Source organism: Caloenas nicobarica, chromosome Z (genome assembly GCF_036013445.1).
Source record: "Caloenas nicobarica isolate bCalNic1 chromosome Z, bCalNic1.hap1, whole genome shotgun sequence".
Taxonomy (NCBI): domain Eukaryota; kingdom Metazoa; phylum Chordata; class Aves; order Columbiformes; family Columbidae; genus Caloenas; species Caloenas nicobarica.
In genome coordinates this window covers 66,294,597-66,318,184 of record NC_088284.1, presented here as the reverse complement: position 1 = coordinate 66,318,184, position 23,588 = coordinate 66,294,597, and the positions used below count along the sequence as shown (strand labels likewise).

Here is a 23,588-nt window from a genome sequence, read left to right as displayed (position 1 = left end):
TCAACAGTTAGCCAAGTCCCAGTCTAAAAGCAGCATCTGAACAAATAAATGTTCAGTTAAAGGCTTGTTAAAAAAAGGAAATACCTGCTCAAAAAGATTACAGAACACCAGAAGGAATTATTTAAGTGTTTATCATAATGAAGTTCTAGTTACCTTCTCAGTTAATTGTTTCTGTCCATACTTCCCTTTAAACCCTTTTCCAATGTGCAATGTGTTATTGCATATAACTATTCAAAACATTTCCAGTAAGATTCCTGTGCCTGGTCATGAATGTTGCTAGAGGAATTCATTAAGTGTAAATCCAGGGTCATCCTCTATTCTGTTTTCATAACTTCCCCTGAACCATCTCTTTTCTCATTTTAGAATTTTCTCTTTCTTGAAAATGAAACCGTATTTTCCAAAGTACTCTGGTCTGAAGATAACATTGCTAGATTCCTGGTTTTAGAAGCATTTATAATTGGTAGTGGTATGACAAATATTATGGCATAATGTGATGAAAATGCCATATTTAAGGAAACTGGTTCAAAGCAGTACCTACACACTTTTATCAGGAAATGGCATAGAATAACTTTTATTTTGTTTTCTTTCTTTGTTCTCAGGGTGCTCAAACACAAAAGAATAATGCTGGCTTGGTTTTGTTAAGAGTTTATGACTGCAGTTAAGAATAATAAGCACATACTACCTGTGTTAATTTAATCCTGTGAATCCTATCTAAACAAGCTTTCCAAAGGCAACTCTCTTCTTTTTGACCAACTACTTAAAAACAGTTGTTGTACGGGCTAATCATATCAAACCAGGAAGTCAAACTACTTGTTGCTACTGAAAACAAACGCCATCTCAAATTTCATATTCTTTGACTACAATGTACTTAATTATTGCCTAGACTGTGCTTTTGCCAAGAAAGGTTGGACTAGATGATCTTTGTGGTCCCTTCCAACCTGATATTCTATGATTTAAAAGTACTTTCAAATTAATTCCGCCTAAAAATTCATACTTCCTTCTTTTGTAATTCTTTGATGTTTATTCTTGCATCCAATAACCCACAGCAAACACTCTGTAAGACCTCGGCTTTCAACACCCTGCAGTGATTTCCTACTTTCTAGATTGTATTAAAGAGATTGAAGACATGTTCCTTTCAACAATGAGAAACTTAAGGGACCTCAGTAAGATCACTTACATGTTCATCTAAACCAATCAGACACAATTGGAACAGTTCCAAACACTTACTTTTTGAAGCTCCATAGATGGTTTGCCTCACCTTTATTTGAAAAAAAAAACCCAAACAAAAAACACACACACACAAAACCCCCCAACCAAACAAAAACAACTAAAAACACCAAACACCACAGCACCGACATGAACACATCTTTTGCTACACTCCTCAGTGACATCGAACCAGATGAAGCAATTTGAAGCTACGATCCCAGTAATTTCATTTTCTCCTCATTGCTACAGGGGAGAATCCTTGGAATTTCTGAACCTCATGATCTCTGATTCCTAAGAAACAAGGCATACTGAGAACATAAGGGCAAGGGTCACTTCTGAAACACTGAGAAAAAAAGCTATAGTTAAGTTCCTACCTTCAAAAGAGTTCTTCAGACCTCTCTTGCTAACTCTTTCACAACTTTGAAAATTTGGCATCAAATGAAGAAGCTGCTGTTAAACCAAAAGAAACACTTTTGAACTTTGACAATTTTAGAATCCACTCTTTTAGACTAAAGGAACACAAAACCAGGTCTTACCACTGATATGGAAAGTCTATCCAAGCTCCACATGATGAGATACTCCTAGTAATTCTAGCATACACTGAAAATTATTTAAAATGTCATAATTTTAAAAATCCCACATAAGTTGTTTGTTCTTCTCAGAGTTACAAGTGTACATCCCAAAGCTTTTAAGAAACTAGGAATCTTTGGATCCCTAGTCTTTAGGTTTCAGATTAAGTGGGAAAGCTTTTATCAGGTTGAATTAAGTCTCATGTGGTCTTCATCCCATAGAACCACCTAAATCTTTCTAACCTATGCCATTTTACAAATCCAGTCTTTCATCTGTGCGTTTTGGAATATTTAGAAAGAGTAGACAGAAGTAAAAAGCCCCATAAAACAAACTAACTATGAACAGCATGAAGTGCTTCCAAAGTACTCCTAAAAAGTGAAAAAGAAAAAAAAAGCCCTCCTACTTTGTTAAAATAGAATGTTGTAGACAAAAGTACGGCCATAAACATTATTTTGGCCTTAAAATATTTGCCATTATTTGCTTTTTATGCAATCCAGAATCTTTGCTAAATTCTGAGTTAATAATAGATGCCATTGTTCAAACACTGCCTACTTCAAGAACTGCAAATGTGCCGAAATTTCACATTCAAGAAATGAAGTTAAATATCTCCACTGCCAGTATAGCTTACTCTAAGGTTTCTGTATTAAAAGGACAATTGGCTAGACACATACACCAATATGCAGAATTGTAGATGGAATGTTTCAGGAAGGTGGTATCTTCAGAGGAAAGGAGGTACTGTCAGTTCTTTGGTTTCTGTCTCCTGTATTTCAGCTATGCTAGCAATTGTTGACAAAAGCATTAAAACCCAGTATTAAAAAGAAGTTTCTTCCTAATTCTGTTTTCCAAATTGCTTTGCAGACCATGATTTTATCCAGTATTACAGACAAATTTATCAGTAGCCATAATCCTGGAAAAAGCTGTACATCATGACTAAAGCAGGGATACTGCTTTAGTGAGGAGTTTGAAGGATATGTGTTCATGGCTGGTTCTTTACACAATGCAGACTTTGGGGTGTAGACATGTAATCTTGTTATTACAAGTAAGAAAAATGCACCCAGCAGATCCTAAGCTGAATTTCAGAGCTCACGAGCAAAAATACAACTAATAAAATATCATTTTAAACATGATCTTCAGGTGTTAATACTGTAATCCAGAAACATTCAGCTAGCAAAAATGCAGCTCGCAAAGGTTCTGCCACTAAAGCCTGTGGTTTTCACAGTTATTTAAATTGGAACGTTTTCTGAAGAACATTGCAAAGAACCAGGTTATGTTGTGTTGCACACTGCCTTCGAAACCAACCAGAAATATAAGAGACACAAAAAACCATAAGTTTTCATCTCCATTTTACAACCAGAAGAGCTGTATAAAGTGTAAAATATAGGGTCAGAAATTCAAGACTTCAGCTTGATCCTGTGGCAGGATCTATGAACCAAATATCGCTCTCTGAGTGCAGAGTTGTATAAGGGCAGGAAGAAAAGTCTGGAGGTAAAGGGTTTTTAAGAGGCTCCAGTTCACACCCCAAAGGAAAACACTAGTAAGATGCAGGTCCAACATACTCCTTGGATTCTCAAGTTTCTCCATTCACCAGTGTTTAAGGGGTAAGCAAAAGACAAACAGCAACTATTTCTCCTGTCCTACTGTTGAAAGGATTTCCTCTCCTGACACAGAAATGGGCAATATACAAGATGTTGTCTTGTTCATCAGGCAGATGAACATTTGAAGTTGAGGAGAAAATCTTAAATGTGATAGCAGAATTTAAGTTTATGAAAACAAAACAAAACAAATCTGCCTCTTTTCTTTGAGATGTTAGAACATGTACTATATTCCCTCTCCCTTACATTATTTTCTTTTTTGAGCGCGACACTAATCCACTTCCTCTTTTCAGACACATTCAACTTGTTCTGGTACTTGTATCCTTGTCTAATAGTCCATATCAACCCTGTCTTCTTGTTGCAGAATATAGCACTCAAAGAAATGAACCTTTGCCTCCTATCACATTGGCCTAAAAAAAACAATGGAGAGAGATTTTTCTGCTGGTAGCTATCTCTTCCCGTCCCCCCAAAATCCATATTGTGCGCAGTTCTTGGCACCCCAGTATAAAAAGGATATAAAGCTACTGGAGAGTGTCAAGAGGAGGGCCATGAAGTTGGTGAAGGGTTTGGAGGGGAAGCTGTATGAGGAGCGGCTAAAGTTACTTGGTTTGTTCAGGCTGGAGGAGACTAAGAGGAGACCTCATGGTGGCTCCAGCTTCCTCACAAGGAGAGGAGGAGGGGCAGGTGATGATCTCTTCTCTTTAGTGACCAATGACAGAACCCGAGGGGATGGCAGGAAGATGTGCCAGGGAAGGTTTGGGTTGGACATTAGGAAAAGGTTCTTCCCCCAGAGGGTGGTGGACACTGGAACAGGCTCCCCAGGGAGGTGTCACGGCCCCAAGCCTGACGGTGTTCAAGAAGAGACTGGACAACACCCCCAGACACACGGTGTGAACTGTGGGGTTGTCCTGTGCAGGGACAGGAGTTGGACTCGATGATCCTTGTGGGTCCCTTCCAACTCAGGACATTCTACGATTCCATGAAAAACAAAACCACTCCAAATGAAAAATTCAGCTTTCACCTACTGAACATGATACGTAACCATGTGCCTCACTCCATCCTCATTATCAAACACAGGTAGAAATGGAAAAGATCGAACTCTGGCCTTTCAAGAACAACAGACAATTTACTAACATAGCTATACAATGCAAGGGGGATTTTCCCTTAAATTGGAAACTTACAGATCTTTGTTTTCTCGTATAGCAGCCAATAGGTCTATTCTGTATCTGGACTGTGCAACAGCTATATCAAAAGCTTATTAGTCCATTTTTATTACATATTTATCTTACTGTTATTAAAAATATTGACTCTATATTTCAGCAACGTTGCCAGTAAGTATAATAATTTAAAACTTGGTGTTGGATTTGAGGTTAATTAAATTTTGTTCAAAACTAACTAGGCACCTCTGTGCTCCAGGACAACTTTGTTTCTAGGACGAAAAATAAGAAATGAATTTCATCTGCTCCCTTATAATTGATGAGAGGAAAAAACACACAAATTACATCAACAGTTTGGGATGCTTGCCTCCCCAGGTAGTTGCCTGCATATGCATTCTTTCATTACATCTTGTATATTAAGGCAGAAATAATGGCTGAGAAACTGTACACCACCTGAAAGAAGCAGCTTTGTTTGAAACACTGTCAGTGCCATTATCCCAGATCTCTCCAGCCCTACGTCATCATAATGCTGCTGAATCACCAATACTGCTGTGACAAAATAATTTTTTAAATACAAGTCTGCCATTCAAAAATGTCTTTTATTTCTAACAATAAGAGAATTTTAAAAGAAAGGACATTTTATTTTCAACATGCTTTACAAATCTGTTTCTTCTCCCAACCCTCTTTTACCTCAGTTAGGTGAAGTATTATCACCATACGACAATCACAGTCCTAAAATGGCCTAGCCAAAGGCTTTGTGCTGAGGCTGACAGTGTATTCAAGCCTCTATTACCCATCCTTTAATGGGTAAATAACTAGGACTTTTTCCCTTTCTCTCTATATTAGTCTGCAAAATGCATTCAGCATTTTAATTTCGTATAAATGTCATTCCTTCCTTCTCAGATCACACATTGTCATTTTTTTAATAGACCTACAATTTTATTTTAGGGGACTCTTTCCTAGGATAACCTTGAACCAGGCAAAGACATGTAAATTTATACTAATGAGTGACTTACCTTGTAGAACAAGGCATACAGACTTCAAAGAAAAGTGATAACCTACGGTGGATTAACATCCTTTGAATAAACATTGGTCTTGACTGCAAAGAAGACAAAATCAGCAATAAATACACCTACAATAAAATATGGTTGTAGTAGATAATAGATGTTATCACAAATAGATACACCATCTGTAAAACTTCGAGTTCCAAAGAGAGAATGGGAATCCTCTATGGACAGAAACACAAATATACCTTTGTAAACAACAGATGGAAAGAAGTAGCATATATTGAAATTCACTTTTATATAGGCTGTACTCCTGTATAACTATATACTCATACATGCAAACAGCTAGAGAACAAACCTGTAACAGGACAATCCACAGGAGAAATCACTTTATAAGTAATCTATTTACACATATCTGGTATTTACACACAGCTGATTTCAATTTACATCTTATCATATCTGATGTGGCAGAACCAATAGACCTGTAATCATGAAGCAAACTAGTTTAATAAGGCTCTCACGTTACACCATTACCTATCTTCAGAAAATATTATAACTTGAAAAAGAAAAGCAGATATCCCATACAAACCAAACAGTAATGAAAGAAACATGTCAGATCACTAGAAGTCAGTTCAGAAACTCAAAGATCTTCTCAATTACAGTTCTATCAGCTTCTTTAAAAAAATCTTGAAACAAACAAACAAAAAATAGCATAAAATAAAATAGCATAAAATAGCATAAAATAAAATAAAATACAACCCTTAGCAAAATCTACATATACTGCACTAGTGCATTCATACAGGTGAAAAAAGAAAAATGTTTCTCTCTTCTACTTTTGCAGTTTCACTGATGAGGAATCGCTTGTCTTGATATTTTCAGGAATATTTTTCAGGTCTGATGTGCAGAATTGAACTGCAGTAAGATGTGTCAGCAGTAGCACTCAGCTCTTAGTGGCTAATAATACTTGTTACAGTCTGAACAAAAATAATTTCTTCAAACAACATACTGAATCGATGATGCTAGATTCTTACAACACTCAGAAAATCAGATTTTTAATCCTCCCTATTCTTGAGCCATTCTGAAACACAAATCCTACACCCAGTGGTATCTGGTCAGCCCTATCTGCTGTTAGACCCCACACAAATACTCTTCATCCAGTGCAGCCCCAACCCCGCATCTCCACTTGCATCTAGAAAAAGCCTATGAATCCGATCAGCCCAGTTACCTCCACTTTGCCTAAACATAATTGAAACTTGAGGCCAGGGATGACCAGGGCACCTGGGCAACAGAGCAGTAAAGAAACAGGCACATGTGCTCTCAAACCAGCCCTTGCCTGAACTCTCAAATGTAGAGATCAGCTGATGAAATCGGCTCTTCCTGCCCCACTTACCTGAGCCTGAAGTCCATACCGAGCTCAGACTTAGCCTTAGTGAATCAGCCTAGGTCAGCTCATTAGTTGCACTCCGTTTCTTCCCACTTGGACCTTTGTTCTTAAATCTAGTCCTTCAAAATTCACTTAGTTAACTAAGCAGAGTTAACTGAAGTCCTTAAAAAATTTCCAGTTTTACTTAACTTATAATTTCATAGACATATTTTTATTCTATGCTTTACAGAAGAAAAAATAAAACAAATTAAAGCAGTGACGGATTACAAAGCCTCAGTTGGCTATAATTGCCCTCTTAGTATTGCAACGCAGTTTCCTTAGGAGCCAAGAACTCTTACAAATCTGTTCAGTTTTCAAGTATTTCTATTGCTCAACAGCAGGCCACAAATGTTGTACAAACTTCTGCAAGGAGCTTTAGCATTTTATCTTTAATTTTATCAATGGACCTTTTAAAAAAAGAAATAAAAGATGATTTGAATAAAATTTGGATAACTTTTTCTTTTGTTTAGCATTTGCTTCTCTCTGAAATTGAAGGTTTTGAATCTGTGTCCTCTAGAGGTTATTTTTCTCTTTCTGTAAAGACAGTAATTGTAAGTAGCCTTGAAAAACAACTTTCTTTTCTTGTGTTCACAGCATACAGTAGTTATTCAGCTATGTTTATAGATTGCTGCATGTACACAATATTTAACAGTGTTCATTTGTGTATCTGACCCAGAGCATCAGCATCTGCATTTTCAATTTCTGCACCTATCCATATAAATGATTCTTTTTCTTTTGTATATTTAATTCTAAATTGATTGATTATTTTTCAAGTAAAAAAAATATTTTCACAGGTGTACTTTTTTTTAAGTGACAGGCACATGAACTGCCAGTCAACACCACTCTTACAATACAAAATACACACAAAAACTTGAACAAAATTACATTTGACAGGATGCAATGGTAAGTTATATTAAATTATCTTCTTTCTCTCAAAATCTACATATCCTAATAAAGTGTAAAGAAAGTCAGCTGTGTGGAAAACTTTCACAATAGTAAATTTGGGGGTTTATAGCTGGGTAAAACTTACTGACTGAAAATATAATTGCCGTCCTGTATCACAATTGAGAAAAAAAAAAAAGCATTCAGACATATGATTCTAAGAACAGGCTTCCTCTAGTCCAATGAACTTATTCAAACTAATATCTTTGCTTACCTGATTTGCTGTTTCCTGTTTTTCATGAATATTTGAAAATCCTGGATATTTTTACCATTTAAATATCCAATTGTCTCTTTCTCTGAACTGCAGGAAACTTATTTCTATCCAAGAACTTATGGACATTTGGAAAGTATCTATTTATGCACATAGAAGACTGATGCAGTAAATAATATTTATATACTCATAGACATTTTACCAAACACTTAAATTTTTTCACTCAAAATTTGTCAATGTATTTTAGATATGTAAAAAAGCTGTTCAGCAGATTTTTTTTGTGTGCTTCTCCATAAGCAAACATTTTAATTTTACCTAGTGCTCTACACGAGCAAGAATTATACTGGAGTATCCAGAAGGCAAAAGACAGCCACTCCTCTTCCCCCTACACTGGGAGGAGCTGGATCACTTTTCCAAGCTGCTGAAGTCCAGGATAATAGCTAAGGAAAATGCAAGTTATGCCTGGCTGAAGGTTTTCCACAATGTCTCACCTTTTCTACCAGGAAATAAAGCAATAACAGAACCCGGTGAAGGGGAAGGGGAGCATTAGGACAAAGTAAGTGTTTTCTGATCGTTTTTCTCCTATTAGGAAGATGCCCGAGGAGCAGGGAAAAAGTGTGTCAGGTTGGCTTCCAGAACATGTATTCAAGCAGTTTGTCCCATCCAAGCAGGGTTTTACATTATTACATTACCCACAGTCCTTATCACAATCCAATCTTAACAGCTGAGGAAGCTGAAGCAAGTGTTTGGAAATGTTTTAATCTCCTCTTTGGAGATCGGTTTACCACCTCCATCCAGGCTAGATCTAGCAAATGCTGCTTCCTAGAGGAAAGGGAACTCTGAGAAATGTGTATACACTGCAGAGCTTTAGATGGATGACAAACAATGGATGCATTACGGACTATTTGAGAGACTCTATCTGCTTCTCTTTTCAGAACAGAACCAAACAGACAATATCTTCCCCATGGGGCAACCACCAAAACTCACGTAATACTTCAGGACAGGATGCAGAGTGTTGGGAGACCACTGTAGTTGCTAATGTATAAGCAAAAATTCAGGGCAGCTTTAACCCCCTCTTCTATTTAAGACATTTTCTGGGAAGCAGACAGACTGCAACAACTGGTGAAACATTTCTTTTGCTATATTACCCTTACTCTTGAGAAGTCGGATGAGCTTTTTACACACCACGATTCAATAATGTGGGGAAACAGAGAATTTTGCCTCTTATGAGAATGGAGAGGGTTAAAATTCAGGAAAAATAAAAACTATCACATCAAATTAGATTGTTTCAGGTTTTTTTCCCCTTTTCTTACTTTTCCTTCAAACAACATAAAATTCCATGTGAATCCCCCGCAAGACTGTGATGTGAACACACTCAGAAAGCATAGTAAGTAAGTACATAAAATACTTCACCTTAATTGAGTACTTAGTCTGTCACACATAATTTCAGTAAATAAACAAACAAACAATAAAATACCACTCAGTAGGACTGAAAGCACTTATTAAGGCATTTCCATTTGAGTCACCAATGACGAAGCAGAGCATTACAGTCTTCATTTCACAAGTAGTCATGGACAACTTGAAGGGTTAAATAGGCAGCTCCCATAGAATCATAGAATGGTTTGGGTTGTAAGGGACCTTAAAGATCATCTAGTTCCACACCCTCTGCCATGGGCAGAGTCACCTTCCACTAGACCAGGTTGCTCAAAGCCCCGTCCAGCCTGGCCTTGAACACTTCCAGGGATGGAACACCCACCACTTCTCTAGGCAACTTGTTCCAGTGTTTCACCACCCTCACACTGAAGAATTTCTTCCTAATAACTCATCTAAATCTACCCTCTTTCAGTTTAAAGCCATTACGCCTAGTCCTATCTCTACATACCCTTGTAAAAACTCCCTCTCCAGCTCTCTTGTAGGTCCCCTTTAGGTACTGGAAGGCTTTTATATGCATGCTAAACAAGCCCAACTGTCTCAGCCTTTCCTCACAGGAGAGGTGTTCCATCCCTCTGATCATTTTTGTGGCCTCCTCTGGACCCCCTCCAACAGGTCCATGTCTTTCCTGTGCTGAGGATTCTGGAGCTGGAGGCAGTACTCCAGGTGGAGTCTCTCCAGAGCAGGGTAGAGGAGCTGAATCACCTCCCAACCTAGTGACGACACTTCTGATGCAGCCCAGGATACAGTTGACTTTCTGGGCTGTGAGCACACGTTGCCAGCTCTCATTCAGTTTTGCATCGACCAGCTCCCTCAAGTCCTTCTCTGCAGGGCTACTCTCAATCCACTCATTGCCCAGCCTGTATTTGTGCTTGGGATTTGTGCCCCAGTCCAGATGCAGGACCTTACACTTGGCCTTGTTGAACTTCATGAGGTTTGTACAGGCCCAACTCTCAAGCCTGTCAAGGCCCCTTTGGATGGTATCCCTTCTTTCTAGAGTATCAACCACACCACTCAGCTTGGTGTCATCCACAAACTTGCTGAGGGTGCACTCAATCTCACTGTCTATGTCCCAGCAAAGACATTAAATAATACTGGTCCCAGTACGGACCCCTGAGGGACACCACTCATCACTGGTCTCCACCTGCACATCAGGCTGTTGACCACAACTCTTTGAGTGTGACCAGACAGCCAATTCCTTATTCACCAAGTGGTCAACCCATCAAATCCATGTCCCTCCATTTTCGAGATAAGGATGTCACACAAGACAGGATCAAATGCTTTGTTCATGTCCAGGCAGCTGACGTCAGTTACTCTTCCCTTATCCACCGATGCTGTAACCCCATCATAGACCGCCATGACTGCAAAACTTACACACAGTAAGTCAGAGGAATGAAACATACAAACCACATCTCTTAGCTCTGTGATCACAGGGACATCTATATAACAGAGTATTAAATACAAGTGTTTTGAAAACTTTCTGCAAAATTGCTTCCCCACATGTTATAGATCCCTGTTTGGTTTTTTTTTGTTTGGTTTTTGTTTGTTTTTTGTTGGTGTTTGGGTTTTTTTTTTTGTGGGACAGATTAAAGCCTTTCAGAGAGTAAAAGATAACGAAATAAATGCAAAAGTATACATTTCCATCCCCTCTTCTTTAACTAAAACTCATTCACTGAATGTTGGATGCAATTTGATCACAGGAACACAAAAAACACCCTGAGGTTGGTTTCATAAGATGCAAAAATATTTTAACTCCCACATTAATCCCAAGAGCTCTTAAAAAAAAAAAAAAGAAAAAAGAAAATAAACCAGCAAACAAACTAAAAAAAATACAACAGTAGCCATGCCAGGACTACTTTTGTACTTGTACTTTTATTAACCACTGGGGTCAGATAATCATATCTGCTGCAATTTTAAAATGGTCATTACATGATGAAATATTTTTGGATCATAGGGACTGTTGACTAACAACCTAGTTAACTATGGGGTTTTTTCTACATTATGTATTGCATTTTATCATATTACGTGACCACAGTGACCCTGTGATGTGTCAGCTTTCTTCTGTAGCTATGGTCACTATTTCAGAACATGTTCTATTATAGTTAAAATCCCGTAGGGATATTACAGGAGCCTGACAAGGCTCTAAATACACTTTTATAAAAATCCTGGGGAGCAACTGTATACTTAGCCTTCTTCCATGTTTTCATCTTGGCTTGAATTTTTAAGGGGGCCTCAGAAGGTTCAAGCTCTCAGGCTCACAAAGTCAGAATCTGCTCTGCACGAAAGCAGACACAGACCAGCACTGAAACTCTGCATGGAACTGAGTCAAAACAGTGTTTCATATGGAAACATACCACCTTGGCTTTGTATAGATAGGAGAGAGGTGAGCTTTCAAAAATACAACACCACATCAGCAGTAAAATCCAAAATAGGCAGCAGTTAATTCCAAACCACTAGCACAGGGGTTTAACACATTTTTTAAAATACACCTGTTTTCCTCCTAATATTGCCATAGTCTCAACATAGTGCCAAGTTATATCAAGGATAGACTCAACTACAGAGGAATATTCCTTTTAAAACAAAACTAGCCCATCCTTTATTGCACAGGTTCTTTCCTTCATCATTCTCATATAAACGTTTCAAATTATTTTAATGAAGTCTTGGGTTTTCCTCTACGTTCTCACCTTGTTGGAGGTCTGATGTCACATAAATGCCATAGTTTATAGTTGTAATATTTTTCTTGGTAGTAAACCAGTTTGAAATCAGCCCAGTAAATACTCATTTTAACTGCACTCCAACATCCAGAATTCTTTATGTGTGATCTGACATGAAAATATGCAGTCTCCAAGACCAGGAAAAGGGTTGTTCTGCAACCCAGAACATTTCAGGGATCCTGTTAAAATATCAGTTCTTTTTCCTTTTAGTCAGCAACCAATTAATAGCAGTATGTCAGTGCTAGACATGTGGCAAGACTCCGGAATTACTGTTATTCATTACTGTTGAAAATAGTTTTGATGCTATATAAGCCGATTTTCATTTTCTAAAGACTACTGCTTTACAATTGACATACTGAATAAAACTTCTTATAGGTAAAAATGTCTCCTAAAAGCTGAGGTTTAAGGAAATTAAAATTAAAGCACTGCCATCACCACAAAAAAAAAGAAAAAAAAAAAAGCGCCTGATACCTGATATGATTTCTTGGAAAGGATTTCAGATTCAATGCAAAAATTAAATTTTAATCAGCATGTTCAAAGACTGCTCCATCACCTTAGTTTCAGGAGAGGAGAAATAAGGACATGGTGCAAGCTAATTTTAGCATTTTACACCTGAGCATAAATCCGTATTCTGCTCTTACAGATATTTGAGGTATCAGGAATGTCCTTACTACAGTTTAAGAAGAAAACAGAGAAGAAGAAAAAAAAATCACAAACAGACTTCTACCTCTCAAGAAATATTATAAATTTGGAGAGAAAAGAAATAGCCAAACACTACCCACCCGCATCAAAATCCTCTGAACAGCTTGCATGTTTCACTAGTTAAACTAAGCTCAGAATGGTCCACTCTGACCCAGTATGAAGTACCAAGTTTCAAATAATTAATAATAATTTTGAGCCTGACAAAGTAATTTTTGTTACTTCCAATATAATTCAAATAAAGCTTTTAGAAAAAATAAGAAGAGTTTCTTAAATTTCTAAAATATCTAGAAGTAAGCTTTTCCTAAGAAGAATTTTCTTCTGGTAAGTAGACCTTTCTTTAAAGAATGTTTAACTATAGCTTTAAAATCTTTTTCCAAAATTGTCTTGTAGCAGTAAGTCTAATGATTTTGTGGAGTTCATATTCATATATTCATCTAGGAAGATCATTTTCCCACAATCAGGGAGCTGGTTTTTTTATAATATCTATCTGAAATGTTAAACACATCACTTTTCAGCTTGCTGTACCCTGAATTCTGCAGGTCAGTCAGTCAAGGAAAGTGTAGAAACTACCACCTGTTCGATGAATTCTGTTGTATTTCTCCCTCTGAACAGCAACCGAGCATCAAGTTTTCCTGTTCTTTCCCTTATTTGTCGTTTATAGCAGACAAAATCATCCTTCACTGTGTGGCTGCTCAGTGTGTTGTAGATTCCTCAGTTATCATAACAAGATTGTTAGGTTTCCAAATGGTATTAAAAGTTAATGGCAGTTAGGTAACCCCTATGCTTGACCTGCTTGAAAAAGCCAGTCATCAAATAATAAATCCTTTCTACACTACAGCCTCACTATGATTAACCCAGGGCAGATATGTTTAAAATTTGCCATTAAAAATGCATACATTCCACAACCAGACAGTTTCACACTGTTTTAAATCAGGAAAACTGAACAAATAAAACAACCCAAAGATAAAGTCACTTCCTGGTCTTCGATTCAAAACCCAAAACTACACAGTCCTCATTCCAGTATGCTCATCTACTCTAAAACGCAAAACATCATAACGATGATATGACACTGTTGCCAAAAGTATCAGAGAATGAATACAGAGTGGAGAGGACAAAAATACTTTTCTAATGAAAAGGTATTAGCTGTATTAGCATAAGCTTCTAGGTTAAAAGCAAAACAGAGTTGTGTCTGTTTGCAACTCGTATTGGTTCTGTGTCCTGGTTTTGCTTACTACAAATTATACACTTTTTTGGCAGTGCATAATTAATATTCAAAATCACCCACTAAAACATCTCTTTATCCTCTGCAATTGAAGGCTAAAGTAATGAGTGCAATTAGCATTCAAACTCAGAACGGATCTTTTTCTAATGACTTCTCCCTTTACCCCACACATGCATATACAGGTGTACAGGTGCAAGGCTGTAGTAACAGCTTATTCTTGTAAAGGACTACTGGATAAGGGTACATTTGTCAGCAAATGAAAATGCTTAAGTACTTATGAACTATGCAAAATGAAAATACGGAATTTAGTAGGCAGAGAGCTCACTCGCTTACAAAATGAACTTCAGTAGGAACCAAAATACCCATACAAATATTCCCATGAAAGCCAAAGGTTCTGACCCATCTATCAACTGCTCTTTAATATTCTGAAATACTCCTTCATAAAGGCTCAGCAAAGGTTGGTTAACATCTCATAGAATTTAACCCTAACCAAGACAGTTTCTACAAAAACATATTTGTAGACAGGTCATTAAATATAATGCTGACTTATACCTGAAAAACATCTGGTAAAAACCAAAACAAACAAACAAAAAAACCCCCACCACCAACAACAAAAAACCAAAATGGTTATATTCAAAGTTAAAAAATCACTCGCCTCCAGGATAAACACCATCTTCCATCAATCACTGCAGTACAGCACAAAAACTCATAGGTACATTATTTAAACTCTTGGCTTTCAAGAGTTTACCTCTTGACAGCAGTCTTCCACCAAACACAATTTGAAAAACCACTGTACAAATTGCAGGCGAAGCATTATGCTTCAGCAGCAGTGCTCACAACAAGCCTTTGGATGCAACATCCAGTGCCATTACCTGCAAGTTAGAGGTTAGAAGTAAAAGGCAATGGGGGAGAACATACCAAATGCGGAGGTCTTGTTGCCTTTCTAAGGACTGTTCAACACAGTCTTCAAATCATCAAAAACATAAGTTGATTCACATGACCGATTTCCTAGGTTCACTGGGATCAGTTACAACCAAACTTACAAACACACAATACACACACACTTTTCAGCACGAGCTTGGCCGTAGCAGAAAAAAAAAAATCCTCAAAAGAAGATTCAGAAAGCCAGGTAGAAGGAAGAGGGGAAGAGAAGAAATATTTGAAAATTAATTTCTGTCTTTTACATAGGCACACCTCTTTTCCTTTGAGAGATTTTGCAAAGACAGCTTTTTCTCATTTAAACATACAGATGTTTAAAATGTCAGATATCAAAAGGAGAATTTTCTAATAAATCTTCAGAGAAAAATTACACTGTTTTCACTTCAAAATGGTCCCATGCACCACTCTACGCACCAGTCAACCATAGTGAATTGCCATGAAATTATTGACACTGCCTATTACAAAGAAGCAGTTATTCTTTCCTTGAAAAAAATAGTAGTTTTACAAATGCACCATTTTTCCAAACATTAGTTAAGCAAAATGATCATTGAGACATTCAGCTCTGACCTTTGCTGCCTCCTTAATTCTCCAGCCAACTGAAAAACTTTAAACACTTAAATATCAAATTTTCTGAAATTGAAGGGAAAGCTAGAAATGTCATTCATCTGTTAAAAAAAATCTTCTCTTCTTCATTTCCCCTTCCCTTCTACAACATAGCTCAGCCAAGCCCATAGCAGAAAGGAAGGGGTGTTTTTCAGTGCAGCAGGTCAGTCATTTCTTCAGGAGTTAGCGTAAGTCAGGATGAGTCTGGCTCCCCTCTATTTCCTCTCAAAAACCACTGAGAGAAATAAAATAAAAGAAAATAAAGCTTGAAGCCACACAGGACTAGTTTTTGGCTACTATACTACATAGTAGGTCATTCTTATACATGAAGTCTTTTCCTTTGTATCAGCTCTTCATAGAATCAAAAAACATGTGCAGCCCAAAGATAAATTGGTTTCTTCAGCTCACTTGAGCTACACGGAGAGTAACAGTATTATTATAACTATGTCAAAATCCACAAGCAGGTCTTCTGTTCAATGCAATACATATGTCTGTTTAATCTGTAAATCAAAACAAAACCAAATGAAACAATTATTGGCAGTTTTGTGTAAATCTACTCTTCCATTATTAAATGCCTCATTGAAAGAACTGGCATATATGGAGTCAGTTTTAAAAAACGTATTTGCACAGATGAAAATAATGGAAGTATTTGGTTGAGTCAAAAGTAACAGCATCAAACAACACTCCACAAGCCATATCTGGGACTGATGTAATGCAGTCATCATTTGTGGCACCTAGCCATAGAGGACTATGAACAAGCTGAAGCATGGATGCAAGAATAGGCTTTGTTTAATTCCTCTGATGGATATTATTGGCTTAGGTGGGACAGTCCTGCTAGATCATGCACTCCATTCCTACACCAGTCCTGCACTGGTGTGTAAGCAGTACATATAATACTACTCTTGTCCACTCAGAAAGAATGAGGCTTTCTGTTATCCAACAGAACTCATTGTTATAATCTGATTTCCCCTGTGTGTTAAATCCAAATTATGCAATTTCTTTTTTTTCTCTCCTTCCTTTTTTTCTCCTATTTGTAGAAAATGTAAATATGTATCAAACAACACTAGTGATCTATTCATCCCACAAATTATTCTAAGGTACCTAGTGCAGCTCCATTCAGTATATTTCCCAAAGGTCTTGCATTGTCTTGTCTCTTTCAATTTCTCCCCCTCTTGGTAACTTTCATTGCACATACATGTTCCACGATTATGCTGACTGCACATTTCTCTCAAAAGGCATACAAAATACATGCCCTGAAGACTGAGAAGGGTCTAAAGAGTTTAATTAAATTTAATAGAGGCATGACTCAGATGCACATGGCATTATTCCCCACATCTTGTAAACGACATGTTACTTCACTGTTACATTGCTTACTAAAACAGAAACATCTTGTTTGCAGCTGGGACAAAGCTACATTTTCAGAGTGCAAAGTGCCTTAAGGTACACAAAGGTAACATGCACCCAAGTACTTGAGCTGTTACGGGAAGATTTCAAATACAGGAACAGAAGCACACAGGGAATACTGTGGTTGCTAAATCCAGCTAATTACTTGCTAGTCTGCTTACCATATCTCATCCCATTAGAGGACTTCATCATATTTGATTGTTTTTTTGATCACAGGCAAGGCATATTTATCATATTTTGTAGGAGAAAAATTAGAAGACGACACTGGAGAGTGAAATCCTTCAGGTGTGGATTGCAGTGAAAGAAGATTAAAAGCATACCTGGGCCAGCTCACCCCCCCCCCCCCCTTTTTTTTTCTCTTTTTCATATTAAGTAACCTCAAAGTCTGAGGAAATTTAATTTCTAACCAAGATTTTCAAAACTCCTACTACAAAACACACACTTATCTAATAGCCACACAGTATTCCCCAATCCTTGGGACCCCTAGTAGCAATAATTTACATGCTCTGATGTTTCCATAAAGTTCTAGTAGTGTCCACTTCCGTGTACCCAGTGTGAACTTCTTCACCAAGAACAGAGATGCATTTTAATGCAAAGGTTACATTTTTTTTAAGATAAGTAATTTACAGGGACATGAGACTCGAACATGATAAAAGCAATCTAATACAGATTATCAAAAATTATACCTCCACTTTTTGAAGGATATGTCGATCAGTCAATTCTGCCATCACTCATTAAATGATAACAGAGTATTCTATATCTGTACCTAACTGTATGATTGCATTATCAACCCAATCATTGCTTGAAAAAAACTCACACAGTGCAATATCTTTAAATCTGTGAAATTTGGTATACAGCTCTAAAAGAGGAATGAGATAAAATTTCAAATCAGATAGACACCATAAAAGTAAAAAGTACAGTTTGCTTCCCTCTTTTCTCTTCATCTTAAGGAAGCAAAAGCTACTACAGAAGAGTTGTTTATTAGGGTCACACAAGAGAGCAACAAATAATATTGTCAGAGATCATATAACTTGTCAGAAGCTGTAGATCAGACCAGTGCTAAAATATTCCCACTCCCTGTGTTTATCTATTGACCTGTTGTAGCTCTTGTTTCATCTACATTTGGATTCCACAAATCCCTTATTCACCCCACCTTTGCACCTGTCCAGATGAAAACGTGACTGTAGGATCCAGGTGTAACATCAGTTTGTGAATAATCTGACTTTGCCTGGTGCTACAGAAGAGGAAGTACAGCTTGTTTCCCTGGCATATGCACATTATTTGTATATGGCCTGTGAAAACATGTGAAAATGCTGATGGATTAAATCTCTAGTGAGCTGCGTAGTATGAATACTGAGAGACCTGTAACTTAAGCAAATTGAGTCTCACTTCCACAGTTTTAGCAAATGGCATCTTGCTAAATTTTCAACACTTCTTCACTAATAAACTAAAGGGGCTTAAGGCTTTCCTGAAAGAAAGGTCATTAGAACTGTTTTAAACTACATTTTCCCCCATACACCTGATTTCTTAAAATTGGCTCTATAATTTTGCATGAAACTCTCCTGAAAACATTTATTAATAGTTGGTCAGGTGCCCACCATGGTAAAAAGCTAGCCCAGTCTTCTCTCCATCAAATTTGTAAGTAAACAGCAGGTCTGTAGAAAAGGATGGGACAGGGGCAGAGCTAGTAGACACCATGTTGACCATGAGCCAGCAACGTTCCCTTGTGGTAAAGAAGGCAAATGGCATCCTATGCTGCATTAGACAAAGCACTGCCAGGAGGTCAGGGGAGGTGATCAGTACCCTCTCCTCAGTACTGATGAGGCCACAGGTAGAGTCCTGTGTCCAGTTCTGGGCTCTGCAGTACAAGAGAGACATGGACCTCCTGGAGAGAGTCCAGCACAGGGCCACAAAGATGATGAGGGGACTGGAACATCTCTCTCTGAGGAAATGATGGGAGGGACTGTTCAGCCTGGAGAAAAGCAGGCTCAGGAGGATCTTATTAATACCTGAAGGAAGGATGTAAAGAAGATAGAGCCAGGTTCTTCTCAGCAGTGCCCAGTGACAGGACAAAAGACAATAGGCACAAACAGAAATACGGAGGGTTTTCTCTGAGCCTCAGGAAACGCTTTTTCACTGAGAGTGTGACTTAGCACTGGCACAGGTTGCCCAGATAAATGGTGTAGTCTCCATCACTAAAGTTATTCAAAAGCTATCTGGACATAGTCCTGGGAAATTGGCTCTAGGTCACTCTGCTTGAGCAGCATGGATTGGACAAGATGACCTCCAGAGGTCTCTGCCAACCTCAAGCAGTCTGTGATTCTGTGATTCTAACTGGGAGAAGAGAGTGAGTCGTCTTATGACGATAATACAAAAAGAATACATATTTCTGCAGCGTCATGCCTTCAGCTAACAATATAACCAGGAACCCATTTTATCTGCTAGAAAGCTCGAAGGACAACTCCAATCATTAAAGTAACAGAAGTTTATTTAAGCCTTCCACAACAAGGTGAAATTTGAGTTTGCTTAGCTTCAACATTACAGCCATAATTAATGTCATCAATACAGTTTTGGTCATAATACTACCAACATCCATAACAGACACACTACAAAATTATTCTGATGGGTACAAGCTGCTTTCAGGATGATTTTACATGAAACAAGTAGGAACATGGTGTTATGTCAGTGCTAGCTGACTAGTTGAACTCCATATATTTACTGCTTGTATTCTAATAGTTTGTCCTTATTGCATTTATTTTTTCTACAGTCTCATCTAAAATGCTTCCATACTGAAGTATTTTGACTTACTAACTGTAACATGGTCATTTTTTCAAATGTAGGGATTGTGAGTGTAGCCCTGTTTGCAGTAGCTTTGACCAGCTTTGTTTCTGACATAATTCAATAGAAGTGAAAGATATAGTCTTCTCTGGACAGTGGAACAAAACTCAGTGGATTTTTACTTGGTATTTTGTTGGAGAAAAGATAAAGGTAGATGCTTAATATAATGTACTATTGTGTCACAACCTGCAAGTATTTTAGAAAGATGCTTTCTTCTCCGTATGAACTATTTCCTAATACACAAAATACCCTCACTTCACTCCTTCCCACCCTACAGCACGTCATGGACACTAAAAAAGGAAACACTGTAGCAATCACATTATTTAAATATAAAAATAGAATAGGATATAGCAAATATGAAGCACAAAAGGTCTAGGAATACAAAGACTAGCATGAAAATTCAGTCTATGCATGGTCCACATTTCCCTACACTCCTGCCAGACCTAAACCTGCTCATACCCAGTCAGGCCATAAGCACACGTGAAAATGCCTGTGCTTATCCATGAAGCTCATACATGGAATCTTACACAGAGCTAAAATCTGAGTCTATTACAATAACTATTATGTCACAGTGAAATTTAAAAAGGCAGCTGAGGTTCTTTTATTGGAGAATCTACTATAATCTCTTCCATATTTTTTAAAATTTGCAACAAAAAAAATTTTAAAGAGCACTGTAAGAAGAATCACTCTAAGAGAAGTTCTACTAAAACCCAACATATTGTTTTATAGACGTAAAGGAGGACAAAATTATAAAAAATGGTGATAGCTATTCCCTGTCAAAACTACAGGAAAAGAAGACGAAACTGAAATTCCACAGGAATACTGAACTGAGGGTGCAGTAGAAATGCAGGTCATTCCCACCAAACTAGCACTTAATTCCAAAATACAGCTTGAAAATGGAGTTCAGACCTATAATTATTAATAGATCCTATTTATTACTAATTAAAAGCCCCAAATTGGTCTAGTTCCTGAAGCACTTATAAAATAGTAATAACAACACACAATTCGAAGACTTAGTTTACTTCTCCTTCCAAAAAAAGGCAAAGGGTTTTTTATCATAATATGGTATAGCAATATCATCCAAAGCCTAAATTCATGGTCATACTTAGTACATGAGAACAATCATTTTTCATCTTCATTTAATCTAAAATTCAGACCAATACAATGCACTGTCACAGAATTACAGTTGTTTTAATATCTTCTTTGCGATACACACACATACCTGTGACTGCTTAGTAAAGTATAACCTTAATCCCCACTTGCTCCACTATCTTGCATTACAAATGGTAGAAAAAACAACAGGAGGCTTCCCCAGGCTGATTATATTCTTGGCCCTAGGAAACGCTGTCCTTGAGGACAACCGATTTTACTCACAATATCACTGTGTAAATTTGAGACTAGAGGCACAATGCAGAGCCAAACTCTGCTATTTAAAGTGTAATACTATCTCAATAACTGTAAAATGAAATTAGTGTAACTAAGTATGCAGCAGAAAAGTCAAAGGCAACCGAACTGCCCGTCTGTACCAGCTCCCAAGCCACTGCACTATCTCTCACTCATTCCACACTTTTTCCAAAGTAAGCCTGAATATTCTGTATTTGCGTGTAAAGACAGAAGGAAGAAGCTATTTTAATTCCCCACAAAGAGGAGGTGCTTGCAAGAAGGAAGGGAAGGAGGTGCACAGGCCAAAATAAGCAGGGACAGAGCTGAGTGCCAGGGAAGATCAGCCCAATCTCAGCCCTGGGAACACAGCTGGTGTCAGGGTTGAACGATGTGGCAGATGAGGTTTCCATTGCGATGTCACAGCTATTATGGCTCTTGTGGACTTTTATCAGAAACAGATACCAGATCACATTAGACACTGGTCTCTGTGAGCAAGTCTGTGCGCTCCTGAGGCACTCCAGTGCCACCAACACACCCTGCAGCGTTCTGTCGTCAACAGCTTTTCCGGTGACAGTCATGATGCAGTCCTGACCACATGCCTGCAGGTGTAGGGTGGCATCACACCTCATCCTCCACGGCCCTCCACTGTCCTTTTGAACCATGTATTGCATGGGGTCCAGAAGCGGTGCAACGACAGAAGGCAAAGTAATCTAATATAAAAGTTTCTCTATCAAAATGAAGAACTTTACTCAGATAACTGGGCTAACCTACTCATGGATGTACCATTATCACAGAGGTTCAAGGAAGGAGAAAATGCATGGTCAGGAGCACAAGAGGAGACCAGAAATGTCTCATTCAGCAGCAGCCTCAAGTTATACAGATAGTAACATTTCTAAGTTTATTTCAAGTGACTCTGTACTATTTTTTTTAAGCTATTGCCCTAAACACAAAAGGATCATCATCTTCACTGCAAATGTGGTATTATTTATTTAAAACTCATATTCAAAATTTAAGAACAAAACCAAATGGGAATGATTTAGGAAAGCCATGTTCACACTTGCTTTTCTTTACATACAAAGCTGAAAGCGAGTTCATTTATTGTCTCCAGAGGGCTGAATGGGGAATCATCAGAGGCTGTTTTCCTTTTTTTTTTTTCTTTCCTATTTTTGCTTTGGCTAGAGTCTGAAACAAACTCTGGGCAATGGCAAACTGATGACTAAGCAAAGCAAACTACCTGTAGAGCATGTTAGAGGATGTAAATTACACCCAAGAGAAATGCAGTGACACGGCCCAGCTCAGCTCTGTGCTTTCAGAACGAAATACCCATCAGAGAAAGGCAGGCGGGGGACTCCCAAAGTTGCTCTGCAACTTGGAGAGTATTTCCCCGTCCGAAGGAGCATGAGAACCTCACCGCCGGCATACGGCAAAACTCAGCAGTATCGTAACTTTTGTAATAACGGCCCTCCCATCCTCCCTTCCAGAGAGCTGTAAAACCAGCCCAGCGCAGGCTCCCGGAGACGTCCGCTCGGAAAACACAGCTGCCGGCAGCGCCTCCCGCCAGCCGTCCGTGCGGGCCACGGGCTGCGGGAGCCGCGGCACCCACCTGCGGGCAGAGGAGAAGCCCCTCCGCCGGCCGGGGCAGCGCTCCCCCGGCCCCGGCGTCAGGAGCATCCCGGCGGCCGCAGGTGCGGAGCGCGTCGCCGCGCCCCGCGAAGCTCCCTCCGCCTCCCCAGAGCAGGGGAGCCGCGGCTCGTCTCTGCCCCCGGGGAGGTGGGCGAGCCCCCGGACCCCCTTACCTGCGCGGCGGCGAGGAGCCCCAGGGCGAGGGCGAGCAGGGGGGCGCCGGTACCCCGGCGTGGCCCCGCCGCCGCCGCCATCCTCCTCCCGCGACGCTCCGCAGTGGTGCCCCGGCGGCCGCCCGCTCCGCCGCTCCGCGCCTGCATCGCGGCCGCCCCTGCGCGCCTCTGCGAGCGGCGCGGGGTGCGCGGCGCCTCCGGGCCCCGCAGGGCAGGGAGGTGCGCGGGGGCGCGGCCCCCTGCTGCCGGGCGGGGGGGAGGGAGGCGGGGAGCAGCCGCCGCCAGTCCGCCCCCGCCCGCCGCCGCCGCCGCCGCCTCCCCCGAGGCTCCCCCGGGGCTCGGACGGAGCGGGCACCGCGGAGGGTGCGCGGCGCGCAGGCAGGCGTGGGCCGTGCGCGGGCGGGCGCAGAGGGACGGGGCGCACGGGCAGGGGTAAAGCGTGCAGGCAGGG

The 23,588-nt window shown here is 39.3% G+C and overlaps 1 protein-coding gene across 2 annotated transcripts in view; it reads right to left on the bottom strand.

Moving 5' to 3' along the window:
* ADAMTSL1 (ADAMTS like 1) overlaps nt 1-23,325 on the bottom strand; it is a 444,801-nt gene extending 421,476 nt beyond the window's left edge. For both annotated transcript variants that reach the window (XM_065655435.1, XM_065655436.1), the window contains exon 1: nt 23,138-23,325. In XM_065655435.1, the coding sequence (XP_065511507.1) occupies nt 23,138-23,284 (147 nt within the window). In that variant the 5' untranslated portion in view covers nt 23,285-23,325. The remainder of the gene's footprint in view (nt 1-23,137) is intronic.
* Nucleotides 23,326-23,588: the final 263 nt, after the last annotated feature.